General features: G+C 43.3%; 1 protein-coding gene across 1 annotated transcript in view; it reads left to right on the forward strand.

Annotated features, from left to right (window-relative positions):
• The window catches only part of LOC121624302 (guanine nucleotide exchange factor VAV3), an 89661-nt gene that overhangs the window by 12133 nt on the left and 60659 nt on the right, over positions 1-16869 (forward strand). The window contains exon 2 of the mRNA XM_041961959.1: positions 2181-2297. Within this exon, the coding sequence (XP_041817893.1) occupies positions 2181-2297 (117 nt within the window). The remainder of the gene's footprint in view (positions 1-2180; positions 2298-16869) is intronic.

The raw sequence follows: 16869 nt of genomic DNA on the forward strand, positions 1-16869 counted from the left end.
TTCTTCTTCTTCTTGTGAGCGCTTTGTTTGTCAGGACGAAGCTAAATTATGTTCTCAAACGTCGTCAAACATGATTACAGTCCGCACAGTGACACAGGGATGTGCTCTTTTTGAGAAACAGGAACAGGCTAATGAAATTCACTTCCCGTTAATGTGTTACTCAAGAAGAAAAAGAAGAAGGAGATGATGATGATGAAGAGGCATGGTTATATTGAAACTCATCTCTGATGCAGTAATTACACTGAATGTCATTTTGAATTGTAGGAATGCAGCGCAGGAGGAGAGCTGCATTTGTCCTGCGGTGCTGCACTGCAACTTTTTTGTGTGATTTAAACATTATTGTGACATTTTTCAAGCTTTCAAATTGCAGCAACTTCCCTCACTAGCTGACAATTTAACCGCCACTTTTTTTTAGTTATTTAGCCCATCGCTGTTTGCACGACACTCCCGTGTCTTCATTTGTCTTTGTTCTATTTAGATGTTGGTCTCTTGTACTTGTACGCCTCACTGCTCAAATGCACCAGCCACAAGCACGCAGCTGCAGCGTGCCTTTGTGCTGGCTGTGACATTTTGTTGTCTTTCTACGCCGCATGTCAATATTGACACTGATGTCGCTCTGTACCGGTTCCATCGTGCAGGCGTCACTTTGCATGAAGCCGCGTTGCCCATGCGTAATGATCTGCTTGTGACAGTTGGACAGTAGCTGCTGAAAATGCTACCAAAACAAATATTAGCAAAAGCAGGACCCGAAAGAGCAGCTTCTAATCCTCATCTGCTCTGCATTTCAAATGTGCAGTGTACAGATCAGACAGTTCTCAGTGCTCCAGCCTGTATCAACTACAGGAAGGTTAATGGGTGTAAGTCACAGATGCTGCACACCAGCTCACCACCCCCCCTTACTACCTGTCACTCTGAACTCTTCATGAAGAGAGTGAACCACCTCACACCTCTTTAAGACTTAATACTGTGGCTTTCCCCCCAGTGTTTTCAGTTTCATTGGTGTTTACCCCCACTTTCCTCAGTTTCACCGGTGTTCTTGAGCAGGATTCAGTGCTAACTGCCGCATAATTTGGATAAATGGTTTCTGGATGAAGCCCATTAACGTCATTAGTGAAAGATTTAGGTTGCAGACGAGGCAGAAAACACTTGCATCCTCAGTCAATGACCTTGTTTATTAGAGGAGTTACTTATTGATTGGTTTTCTTGGGTCGAGGTGCAGCCTCAGCTGGAATTAAGCTCGCGGTGTATAAAAATTAGCAGAGGAAGAGCTTCCTGACCTTTTGTTTTCCTCTACTGTAGATTGTTTGCTTAATGTTGCTTAATTGTTTGCAACAGCCATGTTACTCTCTGGAAATGAGTCCATGACTCATGGACTCATGTCATAACATAATATTGAATTTAAGCTCATAATTCAGGCCAACAGACAACAACAACAAAAAAAGATATCTGTTTATGCGGGCCGATAATTATCGAGAAAGAAATGCTAAAGGTGATTTACAGCTGTGCAAGCAGATCTGTGATGCTGGCATCAATATGCTCATACGTGCTCATAGTGACGACAGTAACAAGCTTAAAACTGGGCAGCAGGAATGAGCAGTGATATCCAGCACGACTGGACGAACGTTACGCCCACAGAAACTCACTTCACCGACAGAAAAACCAAACACATCACAGACTGACTGACTGATTGAAAGTGAATGTAGAATAATACACGATGAAAAGCAATCATTTGATTTCTTTTTTTTTTTGGTTGAGCAGTATCTCAGTGGTTACATCATACTGTACCAGCAGGAATAAACAAGATCTCTGCCTTTCTCTCCCTGCACTGTTGAATTATCTTTTTGCAATTATGTAGCACTCCACTGTCCCATTTCAACAGGAAATGCATCATATTAATGAAACAAGATGTCCTCACGGTGCCTATAAACACTGATTCATCTATCTTTTAGAGCCGAGGTCCTCCATTGTGTCTCCAGTTCCTTAGTTACATGCCCTCATTAGACAGCCAAAGTAAAAACTAGCAGGCAGAACAGAAAAGCAGAAGTATCAGAGCCCATTCAGCAGCATTAAGAATGAAAATTAAAGATGACTGCACATTATGTCGTTTGTGTATATCACACTGCCTGTACACTTCCTGGCGCCTCACTCACAGATGAATCCTTTCTGTCTCCCCAACCCAGTTCCTGTGCCTGAAGAACATCAGGACTTTCCTGGCAGCGTGCAGCGAGACGTTCGGCATCAAGAAGAGCGAGCTGTTCGAGGCGTTTGACCTTTTTGACGTCAGGGACTTTGGAAAGGTAAGGCAGCGTTGCTCGGTGACGCAGAATGAGACGGAGGCGACGGCAGCCTGCTCCAACCCTCACTGTGTTTGCCAGCTGTCCCCAAAGACTGAACTGAATTAGCGAAAATGTGCTCTTCCGCCTACTCTTGTCTTTGGGTGGAAGCCATGGAGCTTAGTTAAAATGATTTCTAAGTGAAAGCATTCCCTTATCTTGGACTTGGATTTTAAATTATAATGAGGTCTTGGGATATGCATGCATTATACAAGCCTGGCCTTTGATATTTCAGCCAAACTTTGGGTAATCTTTGTCGAGTTCAACCTGCTGTTGTACCAACATTTTCAATGTCAATTAGTAGATCGATTAGTAGATGTTCTTACTGGCATGCAGGTGCTTATAAACACAGTCTGAGGCTATACTTCAGCTTTTTCATACTTAAAGCCAAAGCTGAAGTCAGCAACATGACCCAGCAGCTTAATCACTTCCTCTCATTAGAGTGAAAAGGCCTCAACATGCAGGTTTTTACGAGGGGTTAAAGCCTGGCCTCGGGTTCATTACTTTGATACTCTGCGTCTCTGCCTGTAGTGAAACTGTCTGCGGCTCTTTGACAGCTCTCGTGAAGTCCCCAGGAGGTTTAATTAGAAATCGCAACCTTGAGCAGAGAGACGCTTCTGCTGGACCCCGGTGCACACGATGGCAGGCGTTTATGAGGCGACGGAGTGCATCTTAGCTTAAAATGTGTGTCTGTGTGTCAATATAGGAAGACACAGAGACACACTGATTGACGAGTCATCATCCTCCATTTACTCATGATAAAAGAAGAAGTGGTGCTTAGAGCATCATGGGAAGTAAAAAATCCTGCCGTGACACCAACAGCTCTAATAACATCAGTGATAGTATTATAATCAGCTGAGATAAAAAAGAAAACATCATAGACACAGTGTGAACTTTATCAGCTCTCCAGTAAAGCAAATGAATAGCATCATATCAAAGGTGAAAAACAGACACAGCCACAGCTGATTTCAAATAAAAAGAACTAATTTTGTTCTGTATTTTGGCGCCCATTTATTAGCGTTTTTATGTGGTTGCTATGAGAGAACAAAACCACATCCTGCAGTACGAAAACAACCGCTAATCAACACCTAAGATAGGACGAGTCTTATATGATGGATAGAAAAAATACCTTTTTGAACTTCCCTTTTCATGGGCAAACGCAAACATCAGGCTGCAACACCACCAGAGAACAGTTTACGAAAGGTAACGGCTTGTGAAATGACGGCGTGCGACACAGAGTGGCAACCATCTGCTCGTTCGACTCTTCGACTCGTCTGTTCATCGATTAGAACAAAATTCTGTAAGAGCTCCCAGCTGAGGTGTTAGTGTATGTAATTGGCCAACATCCACTTTAAAACATTCACTTAATGAACGCTTTGACTTGCAAAAGATATGTTAATACTGTCTCTCAGATGAACTGTTGATGCAATATGTATGAAAAGGGTGCCACTGACCTTACAGTGCACCACTCACAGATCTTATTACAAAATATCAATCAATATATAAGAATAGATAAGGGAAAATGAAGAAGACTTCAGGATATGGTCACTCATTCTTGCTGTTGTGCTGAGCTGAATTAAGTCATCAAGTCAACTATAATTAAAACATATTTGGACCACTGGCAACTTTCGCCCTCATTGGGAAATATTTTCTAAGCAATGGCTCAGTGAATTAGGATATGCAAATCCAAATCTTTGTGCTTGCCCCTGAAATGTTGCTGCGAGGCGCTTTGTAGATTTTCTCGCCCTTTGTGAGCGGGCTTTTCTTTTAAATTTCAGCCCCTGTATGAATTTTGCATAAACCCTTTAAAAAAGTTTTCTGGGCCGAAGCTGCTGCTGGAAAATGCACAAAAATCAGTGTGAAGAATCATTAGAGCCGATGAATTAGCAGCAACATGGATTTACAACAGGGAGGGCTGCATACGTCACGGCCGTTGGTGTGATGCGTTCAGGTTCAGCATTTGGGGGAATGAGTCTATTTGCTGTTCGAGTCAGCTGAGATCGCCAATGCGATTCATGTCTGTGCGCTAAATATGAAGCCACAGCAGGAAGCCAATTAGCTGTGCTGAGTGTGAGAACAGCAGTCAGCGGTTTTACATGGTTCTCTGGGAGATTTTACCTCAGCCGGACGTTTTTTTTTACAGATTAAACAAACAGAATATAATGTGTTCATTAGTGTTTCTGCAAACTAAGCTAAGCTAACAGGCTGTAGCTGCATGCAGAGGACAGCATCAATCTTCTCATGCGCCTACCAGCAAGAAAGCAAACAGCATTTCTCAAATGTTGAACTATTGCTTCAATATTAAGCTTTTTTTTTCCTCCAGTTTAAGACGTCGGAGCTCTGAAAGAAATCTGTGTTGAGAAAATTACACTCAAAAGCTCTTTTCCCTGATAGCTCTCATCATAACTTCACACTAAGTGGCTTAATGTCAGCACTTGGTGACTGCGGGAGGTTGAGCTCCTCTGTCCAGTTGGGTTTCGCTCTCTTCCCGACCACTTTCAGATGAGATGATAAACCTGTTTCAAGTGCGGGCTCCTTTCCAGCTTTCACAACGTCCGATTTCATCCTCATTCCCTTTAGTGATTTCAGTTTACTCAAGCACAACACTTTGATGACTCTCTTGAGTGAATCCCACACAGCCCGGAGTGAATTTAACATCTCTGAAATTAGACAGCAGGCCGGCCCTGTAATCCTCGGTCGGCTGGCTCTGCGGAGGCTAATGGAGTGAGGAGAGGAGGGGAGCGGGCGAAGCTGCCACTCACCTGCAGTTTCAGCATTTTTAAAAAATTAGCTTTCAAGCTGCCGGACAGCTGCTGAATAAAACATCGACCTGTGCCTGTTTGTTTTGAAGTTCGTGTGGTAGCCTGGATGGAGGATGTGCGGAAACACGTGCTGGATCTCTCTCTGGGCTGCAACAGTTGCGCAATCTTAAGGTATTTGTCTGCCCGCCATTATAGCGGACATGTTTTGAGTCAAGCTCACATGAGACGACCTTTACCACACAGCCTGCAAATTCTTCTCGACTCCTCTATTTTAAAAGCCAGGAAGGAATCCAGCAGCAAAGGAGGAGTCCCTGATGAGATTCAAGTCTGAAAAAGCATGACCAGATTCAAAAGGAGATGTGAGAATTTAGGTTTTTGAATTTGTGATAACGCTGAAGAGTCTGATGAACAGCTTTTGACTTGTTGGTGATTCACACTGTGGCCCCGCAACACTGCAATACCAGGAAAACTGATGAATACAGTAGGTCTGTCTGGAGCCCTCTCCCCTCAGTGCAGAACATCTGGTTTGTGCATCTGTCTTGTAGACACATGGAGGGTTGTGGGGTCTGGAAGGAGAAGAGAAACTTGGCTGTGCAGAGCATGCACACACACACTGATACACACCTGGCAGAGAGAGAGAGAGCACCAGAGTTGAAGTGTTTAGAGAAGATATTGAGAGCCACAATATCTCTTGCTCTTTGGTGGCTATTTGATGAAGGATACCAAACATAAAACTGTGGATTTCACCATAAGCATTAGTTTTATTGTACCCTACACAGTGCCTCTGTGGGCCGAATAGAGTATACACTGCTGACATAACCCAGGTATAAAAATGTCACGTATCTTTGCTTGTGATATGGCTGCGAATGCACACTGCCCTCATCATCCCTGAGAGCGAGTGACTCACTGTCTCACTTCTATTTTATTGCTAATTCCAGCCATCTCGTATCAGCTCGTTTTCAAAATAGAATCAAAGTGCTGACAGGAGCTTTCCGTACTCACACTCACATGACGGACAGTCGCACGGCACTTGGAAAAAATGAGTGTCACGGACCGGCCTGTGAGATAATGCAGCGTGCAGTAATTGGGGAACGTACTGAAACCAGCGGCAGCGGCCCGTCATACTCGCTGCTGCGCTTTTCACTCAGCAGTTTAAATATAAGATGTTCTCACTGACCACAGACCTGCTTGTTAAAGTGATAGTGGAGCCTCATTCACCAATACACACCTCACCTCAAATCATGTGAATATCAGCTCATAAATGCACAATGGAACTAAAACAATAAAGCATGTAAAGTAAAAAACAGTAGGGGCCTTCATTCATTGCAGCATCATTATATCATTTCACCACTAATCCTCATCCTACTTATTAATATTAATTTGTAGTTACTAACTACAAATACTGATTTCACTCTATATAGTATGTACGTTATACATGTTACTATTGGAATTAGATTTTATTAAAGGAATATATAAACTGCTGTTATTTCACAAATCAAACAAATGAGCAATTTTCCAACTTCTCACACCATTCATTTCAATTATTTTCCATTATTTTGTGAAATTTAATTATTTTTGGCCAGATTTAAGTTTGACACATTCTGAGGTTCACATGAAAACCTGCTTCAAATCTCAAAGGCAGGCAGCGAGGACACACAGCACATCTGGATCATTGATGAACACTGTGGCTTCGTGTGGGCTGATTCCTACGTGCTCAAGAAACCTCAGATCATCAGCTACGTTCCATTCTGTAGAATATGCAAATTTTGCTGCACCGCAACTTCCTCTACATGGTCCAGGAGATTCCACACCTGCGTGTGTTTAGCTGTATAACGTGTTAATAATCTGGCAATAAGAGATTGATGCGGCATTCTCCCGTTTTTGCAGCTGCATTCTATTCATCCATCTGCAGTGAAGTCACCTCATGTGCACTGGAGACGGGCAGTCTGATTAATCAGACACAGAAAGGTTTGAATGTTCCTCCCACCTCTTGTTATGAAGCAGGTTTGTTACGGTTGACACTAAAGTATAAATAAATGAAGTTTACTACAGCATTCTTATGAGCAAGAGCATGTTTGAAAGCCTCAGGCGTGACTCTTTTGACATTGTCTTTGCGTACAGTTCCAGTTTAACCTCGTCAAGTCAGCCCCGGTTGGCTCATCTCTGTTACCATCTGCCACCACTGGCTCTTTAGCATTTTTACGTGGTTGAACATGCTGATTGTTTGTTTTTTTTTCCATGGGGGAGGTGGAAAATGACAGACAGGCAGGGGGGCGGGGGGCAAAGCAAAGAAGGACAGGAAGAGGGAGACAGACTGAGAGGGTTTATTGATTAGTGTCTTCCTCCTCAGTTGACTGTGATAAATTTAACCGTGGAAACCCACATAAAGGCGGATGCATCTCCTGACCAGCCCCCCCTCATCATCTCTCCCTCTCTGTCTCTTTCCTTTGTCCTTCAGATGTGCTCTCTGCTGCAGATCAGTGTGGTCAGATATCATATGTCTGCGATGTGCTAATGGATGCTTGGGGTGTAAGCTTTGGAGGCAGGTTTTAGTAGCTGCCATTAGGACCAGATGGGAGTAATGTGTGGTCAATATGCTGGGTTGATTTTGGTGTTTTATCACAAATCCCATATTTTGACCTGCCGGTGTCCCCCTCCTGTGAATATGACGGAGGTTCCTCCCAAACCAGTGCTCTTTCAAGAGTGGTGTAGGAGGTTTTACTGTAATAGTTAAACCTAAAATTAACCCATCAGCCTTAAGGAGCTGTGCGCCTTCCAACATTATTTTAGCTCATTAGCATCTTAAGTTCTGAAATTCTGTATTTGCTTATATGTTTTAATTAGATAATTCTGGTCAAAACTTCTGCATCACAGCAGGGTCTCTGATGGACATTTTGACTTGTCAAATGCAGGTGTCAGCATTTGCATAAATAATGGCTGCGTTCTATTTGTATTGTTCACGCTGGCTCACTGGCACACCTAAACTGAATGGAGCCGTCATGAATGCTATCAGATAGTAGGCAGTGTAGTAGGCAGTCTGGATGATTTCTGGTAGCTGTTTATTGTTTCTGATTAGTAATAGGGAGGTGTCGTCTACAAACATGTGCATCTGGACTGAGGAAGGCACAGTATGGATGCGTAGAGTTCACATTTTGTACTGCTCACATTCATTCCTTGGTGTTCTGAGAGTCTTTAATCCACCCACACTTTGTTTGCACTGCGAGAGGAAAAGTTCAAAAGAGGGAAAGAGGAGTCAAAGCTCTGAATCAAACCTTTACACTTCAACATGAACTATATCATCACAGTTTCTCTCAGCGCTGCAGAGGACCTCTGTTGTCCGAGCACTGTTTGCTCTAAAACCACAGTGTGCCTTTACCCCAGCTTCCAGCGTCTGTGCTGTGTGTGGAAAAGCTGCCATGCTTCACTTGCTTTTACTTACAATGCATTTGGAGTTTCCTCCAAAACAATTTGATGGAGCCTGCTCTGAAGCTGCTGTGCTGAAAGCTGCTGTGGATAATTCATGGACTCCCAGTGAGTGACTGCATGACAGCAGCTTCCACTGGAATCACACATTTCATGTCAATTGGCTTTCCTTGAGTTTGAGTGCGTGCACACATGTGCAGAAAAACACACACACTCACACACACAGCCCTCGCTCGCTGAAGGCTGCTCGGCCAGGGAGCTCTGTGCCTCCTTGCTCGCCGGCTGCAGGGATGGATGGTCTCTTTGATTGTTTCAGGGTGTCAGAGAGAAACTTCTTTGACGATTGCGGACATCTGTTTGATCCCCATGTGAGCTCGCTGGATGTCTTAGCTGTGGCAACCACCACCTACCACAGTTCTGGGGATATTTCTTCTCGAAAGCAAACACCTTTCTGCTCCGCACGCACTTACAAACACAATCCTGCAAAGGCAGAAAGTAGACCCGTCATGGGGAGCATGTGGGTTTGGTTATGAATGTAAAAGCAGAATAAAGAAATAAAGCAGATATTTGTTGTTGAGCTACTCTCAGGATTCGATTGACCAGTTGACCGATTTATGTATTGTTTATTAAGATGTTACATCAGTGGCATTCTTAGTATTTCCCAATAATATTCAAATGGAATCATGGCTTTCTCTCGCCTGTATCTGCTTCACATAAGTTAGCTCAGACTGACAGGACGAGCTGCTTCACGGCCCTGAATCCTGCAGTCTCTATTCAGAGCTGAGAGCTGATGAGCTTAAAAGGATGATATCAAGAGCTTAGAAGTTTAACTTGGAGATTTGGACAACTCTTCCCACCTGCTGTCTGTCATTTAGACAACACTTGGCAGCTACAGTGCTGAGCTACGTGCTGATGCTGGCCACGTGATGTGAGGCGGGCACACAGAAAAAGCAGCCCGCCGCTTATTTTTCCCTGATATCGAGTGATATTTCTTCCTAGATGAAAGCATCTTTGGCCAGGCGGAAATAGCACAAACTTCTTTTTTGTTCTTGTCAGCTTGCAGAGTGAAGTTAATTAGCCACAGTTGGGTAAATCTGCTGACAACATAGTTGGTGCTACAACTTTTTAAAATCCTGATTTAGTCAATCATTCGTCCCTAGTGCCTGTTTCAATGCACGGTGTGCATTAAAACTCGAGGGCAGTGTACATAAAGCTGAGTGAACCATTAGTGCGTCTGTTCAGACCACCTGTATTGGCCACAGAGAAATGAAATACGAGCACCGTTCTCAGACCGAGGCTCCCCGTCGTCTCCACCACGTGTCTCCAGGAGTCATAGAAAGGTGTAGCAGATCTTCTAACAGGGATTCTCCGACATTTAAAATGCCACGTGGACTTTTTGAGTGCGAACGAGGGGAAAAGATGTTTGCATATGAGCGTGTACAAGTGCGTATGTGCTAGTGTACGTGTGTGTGCATTTGTGTGTGTGTGTGTGTGTGTGTGAGCTAGCAGCGACTCCCCTGAGGACTGACTCATCTCAAGTCTCAGTAAGCAGCAGGAAACAGGAAGAGGAAACGGTCACCACAGGGCCCTTCTGGAGCTTCTGTCTCTCTGAGCGTGTGGATATATTCAAATTCAGCTTCAGGTGTAGCGCTGCATTAACACCAGTGTGTTCAGCATCCGTGTGTGTGTGTGTGTGTGTGTGTGTACTTGTAGATATCACACACTGGCAGATGTGCTCCCTTGTCATGCTGTCATAAAACTACCTCTCATGGTGTGTTGGGCTTCTCACCACGGCCTCATGGGGCCAACAAGCCTGTCAAGACATATATATATTGTGTGTGTGTGAGTGTGTAAATGTGTGTGCTTGACCAAGGCAATTGGAATTCCCCTGATTTCCTGTGCTTGTCTCGCTCTTGTCCTCTCTTGTCTGTCTCTGTCGTCCCGGCTTGTATCAAGCACCCGCTCTTCCTGTGACCAGGCCCTGGCCCCTGGAAGTGGAAACGTGCATGTGAACGTGACACAGAGGGAAAGGAGTAGAGAGGCAGAAGGGTGCTGCAAGTGGAAAACTGCATGGGGGAAATTGTGTGTGTGAGAGAGAGTGTATTGTATATCCTTACCCCATACCAGTTCAAAGGGAGCCTCCCATTGAGTGTGTAACACATAAACACTGCAGGTAGTCCTCCAGTGAAAAGACTCAAAAGGAACATGTTCCTCATTTAGAGTCTCTCAACTGCAGATAAAGGAGAAAAATATGTTTTATTTTTGCTTGATCCATAACAATTCTTCATGCTTAACCTTTTGTTTCATTTAAAGACACCTTTCACACACACACACACACACGCTGTTGTCCTGCTGCTTTATTCATTGGTTGACAGTGTTTAGCAAATAGTGCAACGTCAGCAATAATTCTGCTGGCAGAGATCATAGTGTGAGGGCTCTGCATCTTAGTGTGTTGGTGGGTATTGAGGTTACCTGGCCGTGCAGACTTGCCAGGTATTTATAGGCCACTGCTGAGTCTGGGCCAGCCGGAGAGCATGTGAAACGAAGCCACCGTGGTCAGGATCAAAGACTACAAAGACTGAAGTGCAAGTCTACAAACCAGCCCCCCTCCCCTCGCTGTCCTACTTTCTGACAGCTTTTTTCCCCCAGCTTCAGTCCTGAGTGCTTCGCTACCTGCAACGACAGACCTACATCTCACTGCCATTAAATCATCTGGAACAGGGGTGGACTGAGGTGTTGTTTCCAAGGATGACACTGGCCTGATCTGATCCGCTGTTCCATTTATAGAAAAGAAAACGAGTTTATTCATCAAATAATCAAGCAGTTATCACCTCTACAATATTTGTCACTGGGATGCCCTAAAACTGAACTCTGTCATATGTAGCAGCAAATTGGATTCAGTAGAAATATGCTGCAATATAATATTGCTTTATTGTCACTCTTATTTTTAGTAGCTGCAAAACTAGATTACAGCACAGACGTTTATATTCTTCTATGGTCTAGATTATTTTTCCACCCTCGCGAAAAGAAAACACAGGGGCTTGAACTGGAATATCAGCCAAACATTTGTGCACATCTTAAATCATAGTACTGAACCAGGACCATGTCAGTATCCCAGGCCTGCTGTACACAGATATCTCTTGGAACTTGAGAATGGGGAACATGCAACTCACAGCACGGTTTACCTACAAGCTGGGAAATAACATGACCCACATAAACATGATTTGTTCCTACAGAGAAAGGCCTCTCACAAAAAAAAAAACAATGCAACCTGTGTAAAATCAAAGAGGCCCGAAGCGTTGCAGCATTATGGGGCTCATGTGCCTGACTGTTTCTTGGCCAGGTGCAGGGACTTCCTGGGGACATGCTGTGAGGCTGACAGGAAACTTCACTCCGCACAAGATGATCAGTGAAGTTTAGACAGGACTGGACAGAGCCAAGTTAGCTGTTTCCAGTCGTTATACAAAACTAATCTAACCAGCTGCTGGTTTATTGTTACCTCACAGAAATAGTGGAAGAAGGACACAGATCTTTTATTAAGGTTGCAGTAGCAGTATGACAGAGGAAAAATACTCACGCTTTTTTTAGAACGCAGGTATTAGCATCAAAATATACTTGGTAGCAAAAGGAGTACTCATTATGCAGAATGGCTCATTCCAGAATATTATGGACTGTAATTAGTGATGAATTAATGTGGAAGCATTACTAAGGTTGCAACTGCCTCACAGTTGTGGCATGTCATTTTCTTCCCAGATGATAGATAAGTGAGAAGATTTCCCTCCACGTCATGAGTTTGTTTGTTCAACATTTCGTGGATCTGTTTGTGTGTGGCCTGAGTTGGTGTAGGGTCCTGGATCAGGGCTACTTCAGTCCAAAAGTAGCTGCCTCCAAAACGTCAGTTCAGCTCTTCTAACACTGCGCAGTGTTTCAGCCGGCTGGCAATAATACATTAAATATCTTCATAGCAGCTCTTGGCAGTCTCAACCAATAGTTTAAGCATAAGACTTCAAAAACACACCAGGCAAACCTCAGTATGTAGTTCAGTCACACCACGATCCTGCTTAAAGACGAGTGTATGAGGTGCATCAACATTCAGAACATGCATTGCCGAATGGTCAGTGTTCTCTTCCGGATGGACAGCCACGCTCAGTGTTTAGATTGTGCATCTTTATTTTGCACTCGAGAGTCCGCTATCTCCCCGCTGAGAGGCAAGCCTCCCCAGGGCACCTGCCGGCTTCCTCCAAAGGAAGAGGGCAACAATCCTCGTCTCTGACACATCTTTCAAAACTTTCTCCTAAATCTTTCATGAGGCGCCAGAGGCAGCGTCTGTCATCTCTCCGACGTATCTGAACGGCAACGAATGCGATTTCACACGAACGTTTATGTTCTGATCTCGCTGAGATGTTTTTCTGCAATATAAAGATCCTGCAGAAGCCGTGCAGAGGATTGTATGTATGTCAACGATGCTTTTTCCAGATGCTTAAGGCTCCAACCAGAGAGGGGGTTGGGGGTCTTTTCTTCTCTGCACTGCATCCCAGAGGTGGAGTGGGTGGATGCGCTGTCATTCAAAGTGGGGGCGTTTCGAAAGAGCTAATCTCCATCCCCCGCACTCTGCTCAGAAAATCTGATCCCTCCTCACAATGTACCAGCTGTTTTGTGTTATATAATATCCAAAAAGAAGCAGTTTTGGTGAAATCACATGGGAAATGAATGGATGGAGAAAAAGTTGAAATTCATGCAATGGATGCAGTAATACATGGTGGAGGAAGCATTGTGGTTCATCTTACACGAAGAGCCGTGGTTTATAGTTCTCTGAACCAATACGAGAAACACACTGCTGTGGATTAGTGCACTGCAGTGTTTATCATTGTCTACCTCAGCTAATGAGAAATAATCCACAAACACTGTGCGCTGAACAAGAGAAGCAGCTAAAATGAGACGTGTTTGTTCGTTACTGGAGTGTTGACATGGATTCAAGGCAAGAAACTAGGATTTCAGCTTCATTTGAGCAGCGTTTGCACACAGAAACAGACGGTGGAGGTGAGCTCAGTTTGCAATGAGTCCTGTGCGCAAACAGGATGTCGTGAGCTTTATGAAAAGGCTTCTAATGTGCCTCTTAAGACTTAAGAGTCTTTAATGGCAGATAATGGGTGTTATCCATTACAGCTCACATCATCAGTGAAGTGTTAAAATCAATACTTAGCTCTCCATCTAGTCCAAATTGTAATAATGAACATCAGGTTTGTCTGGCAGTGCTGTTCTGTGCTGCTGCACAGGTATGTTCATGTCCATGTCATGTTCATGATGTCCTTTAAAGCTAAACTAAGTCTTAGTAAGAGCTACCATCAGGCTGCCTTTAACAGACACAGTCATAAAACAGTTTGCAATACTATTTCAATCACTCAGTCTTTGCTAGTGTTCTTATTTCTGTTGTTAAGATTTGCCCAATAATCCACTTTCATAACAAAATGAGATATCCCAGATAAAAAGTTGGGATGCTGTGCAAAACCTAAACCATGTTCACTAACGACGGTTTACAAAGTGTTCCTGAGTCCATGTAGTAATCTCTTTATCCAATCCTGTGTTCACAAAGTGGTGATCCTCTCTCCATCCTCGCTTGTGAACGACTGAATCTTTCCAGGATGCTCCTTTCATACCCAATCATGATGCTATCACCTGTTACCAATCAACCTGTTTACCTGTGGAATGATCCAAACAGGTGTTTTTGGAGCGTTCCACAACTTTCCCAGTCGTTTGTTGCTCCTGTCCCGACTTGTGATTTATCTTTCAATTTACCTTAATTTACCATTTTGCATCCCTCAGTCATGGCCTTTGGGCCACTTCATGTCACATATATATATATATATATATATATATATATATATATATATATATATTATATATATATATATATATATATATATATATATATATATATATTTATATATATACTAAAAAACAAGATGAATGGACATATATTAAATGAAATGCTGCATCTTTAATATTATCTTAATAGCATAATCAACAGCCATTTCATGCTTTTGTCTTATGTCTCTCCATACTTTTGTAATGGATACCTCTACAGTGCCAGATTTTATTAAATTATTCAAGTGAAAAGTCACTGAGAAATACCATAATGAGATTGCACACAGCAGCATGACTAATGTGCATTATCTGCAGCGTGAGATTGAAACAGTGCGTATTTAATTGTTCCTGATTATAATGGGAGCTCCTCTGGGTATACTAAGCGATGCTAACCCACTTATGCCATATAGATGTGACAGGCCGGCTATTTGTGGCCAGAGCTTTAGCAGCACAGACCCAGAAGTGGGAAACACATTTGTTGCACTGCAGCAGGAGTGGACCATGTGTAGTAAGTCTGGCTTTCACTCACTGCACTGCTTCCTCGCTGCTGCGTTTGGGATTTCATCACTTGGGTTTTGATGTGTCATTTTCTGTACATCAGGACGATTTCCCTCACTTGCCGGAACTTACATCAGAATTTAAACTCGAGCAAAAGGGATGAACGCCGATGAGTGGACGCTCTTCTCTGTTGCAGCCCTGCTTTTTGATCTAGTCGTCAGATGAGTAGCTTTTACCATATTAATCACGCCTGTTGCATCTTTAATGAACTAACCCAGATGAGAAATCAACGACCCATAAAACAAGAATGAAGATGACTAGTTGACATATAATTTAAAACTGCATTCTTGACTGACAGCCAGGACAACATGGGAATTCTTCATTTAATTTCCAGGCTTTTAATGTCTTGAGCCAGTAACACAGATGTCATTATGTTTACCTTTTTCCATGGAGATCTGGATTTATGGCACCGTCTCACTCAGTATTTGCCTATTATGGCTCCAGTCAACACTATGATCCAGCATCGACGGAGCGAGGCAATAAAATGGCTGACATGTAAACTACCATGATGAATCGCGGCGCGAGGTGCAGCAAGATGGATAACCCCGCTTTAGCTTTTGCTTGCCGACAGCCGGTATGGCTGTAAACCAGCCTTATTGGTTGTGGGCTGTGTACAGCAGAGCCAAAGAGACTGCATGTGTCCTCAGATGGCCACAAAACTACTGTGTTTGAGCTCATAAATAGTGAGTTTTATCTAAATATATTAGACGCATTTCTCCCTAATTAAGCAACATGTCTAAGTGATAGAGATTGATGTCTTTTTCATGGATTTTGTGTGAACAGCAGTGCAGCGTTTCCCCCCTGACTGCTTCTCGGTCTCGGCTCTCTCGAGCACCACAGACCTCCTGACTTTCCTTTGAGTTAATTACATTCACCTGGTGTCCCAGGTGTGAATCACCTCCTGATTAAATGGCGGCAGTAAAAACCAGCCAGCCCTGTCCCCGAGAAATTATATTCCTATACAACTAATTTGCATTCGTAATGGCATTGCGCTGATAAAGCGGAATCGCTGCTTGGATTATGTTCACAGGCAACGTTTGGGTGAGCGAAGCGCGGTTTGGATGGATGGATCGTACAAAGTGCAGGACCGTGGCACCAGAATCCAGAGCTCATGTCAAAGCTGTGGTCAGGTTTAGGCAACAAAAGCACTTCGGTTAAGGTGAGGGAAAGGTGATGATCGCCGCTGATAACCATGATGTTTCCCAACATTACCCAGACAGGGCTCAGCCAGCAGAGTTTAAAACTCTTCCACTGTTGTAAAGAAGAAACACTTTTTGTCCCTGTCATTATGCTGCTGCTTTCAAATGATTTTTAGTAATCGTGAATAGTTAGAAAACTACAATACAGGCCTGCAATAAAATATAGATTTTTAATTGATGTACATACTGATTTTTTACTTGTGCATTATTAAAATGTCAAAAAATAATGGGAAAACCTCCATCACAGCTTCTCCTGCTGAAATGGTTCAAGGGCCTCTAAGAGCAACACTCAGTATCTTGACAGTTTAGAGTTTCAGCTTTAACTCAACAGCACATGTGTGAATGTATGGATTGTCGTTGTGTGCGTTTTGTTATGCAGAGAACCAGACCTGGATGCGTTTGAAGGTGCTCTCCATTTATTTCAGACAATGAGAGTGAAATAAGAAAAGATCCTCTGGTCAATTATCAGTATACGTATGGTATGGTTAAAACTAGTTACAAAGAACCTGTGTAATTCTAACATTATACAGTGTGTGACTCTGTTACATGAAGACTGGATTAAACTGTTTGTCTGCTCTAACCTTAGATGCAAACGTTAGCACGTCCACCGAACTAGTTTACCCCCCCACACAAGTACCCTGGTGTTTTTTCCAAAGCCAAAGGAAGGCATTAAGTATCTCCATTATGTAGTGGGGTTACAGGTTATAAGGACTGCAGCAGCCACCCTGT

This window comes from Chelmon rostratus, chromosome 20 (genome assembly GCF_017976325.1).
Source record: "Chelmon rostratus isolate fCheRos1 chromosome 20, fCheRos1.pri, whole genome shotgun sequence".
Classification (NCBI taxonomy): domain Eukaryota; kingdom Metazoa; phylum Chordata; class Actinopteri; order Chaetodontiformes; family Chaetodontidae; genus Chelmon; species Chelmon rostratus.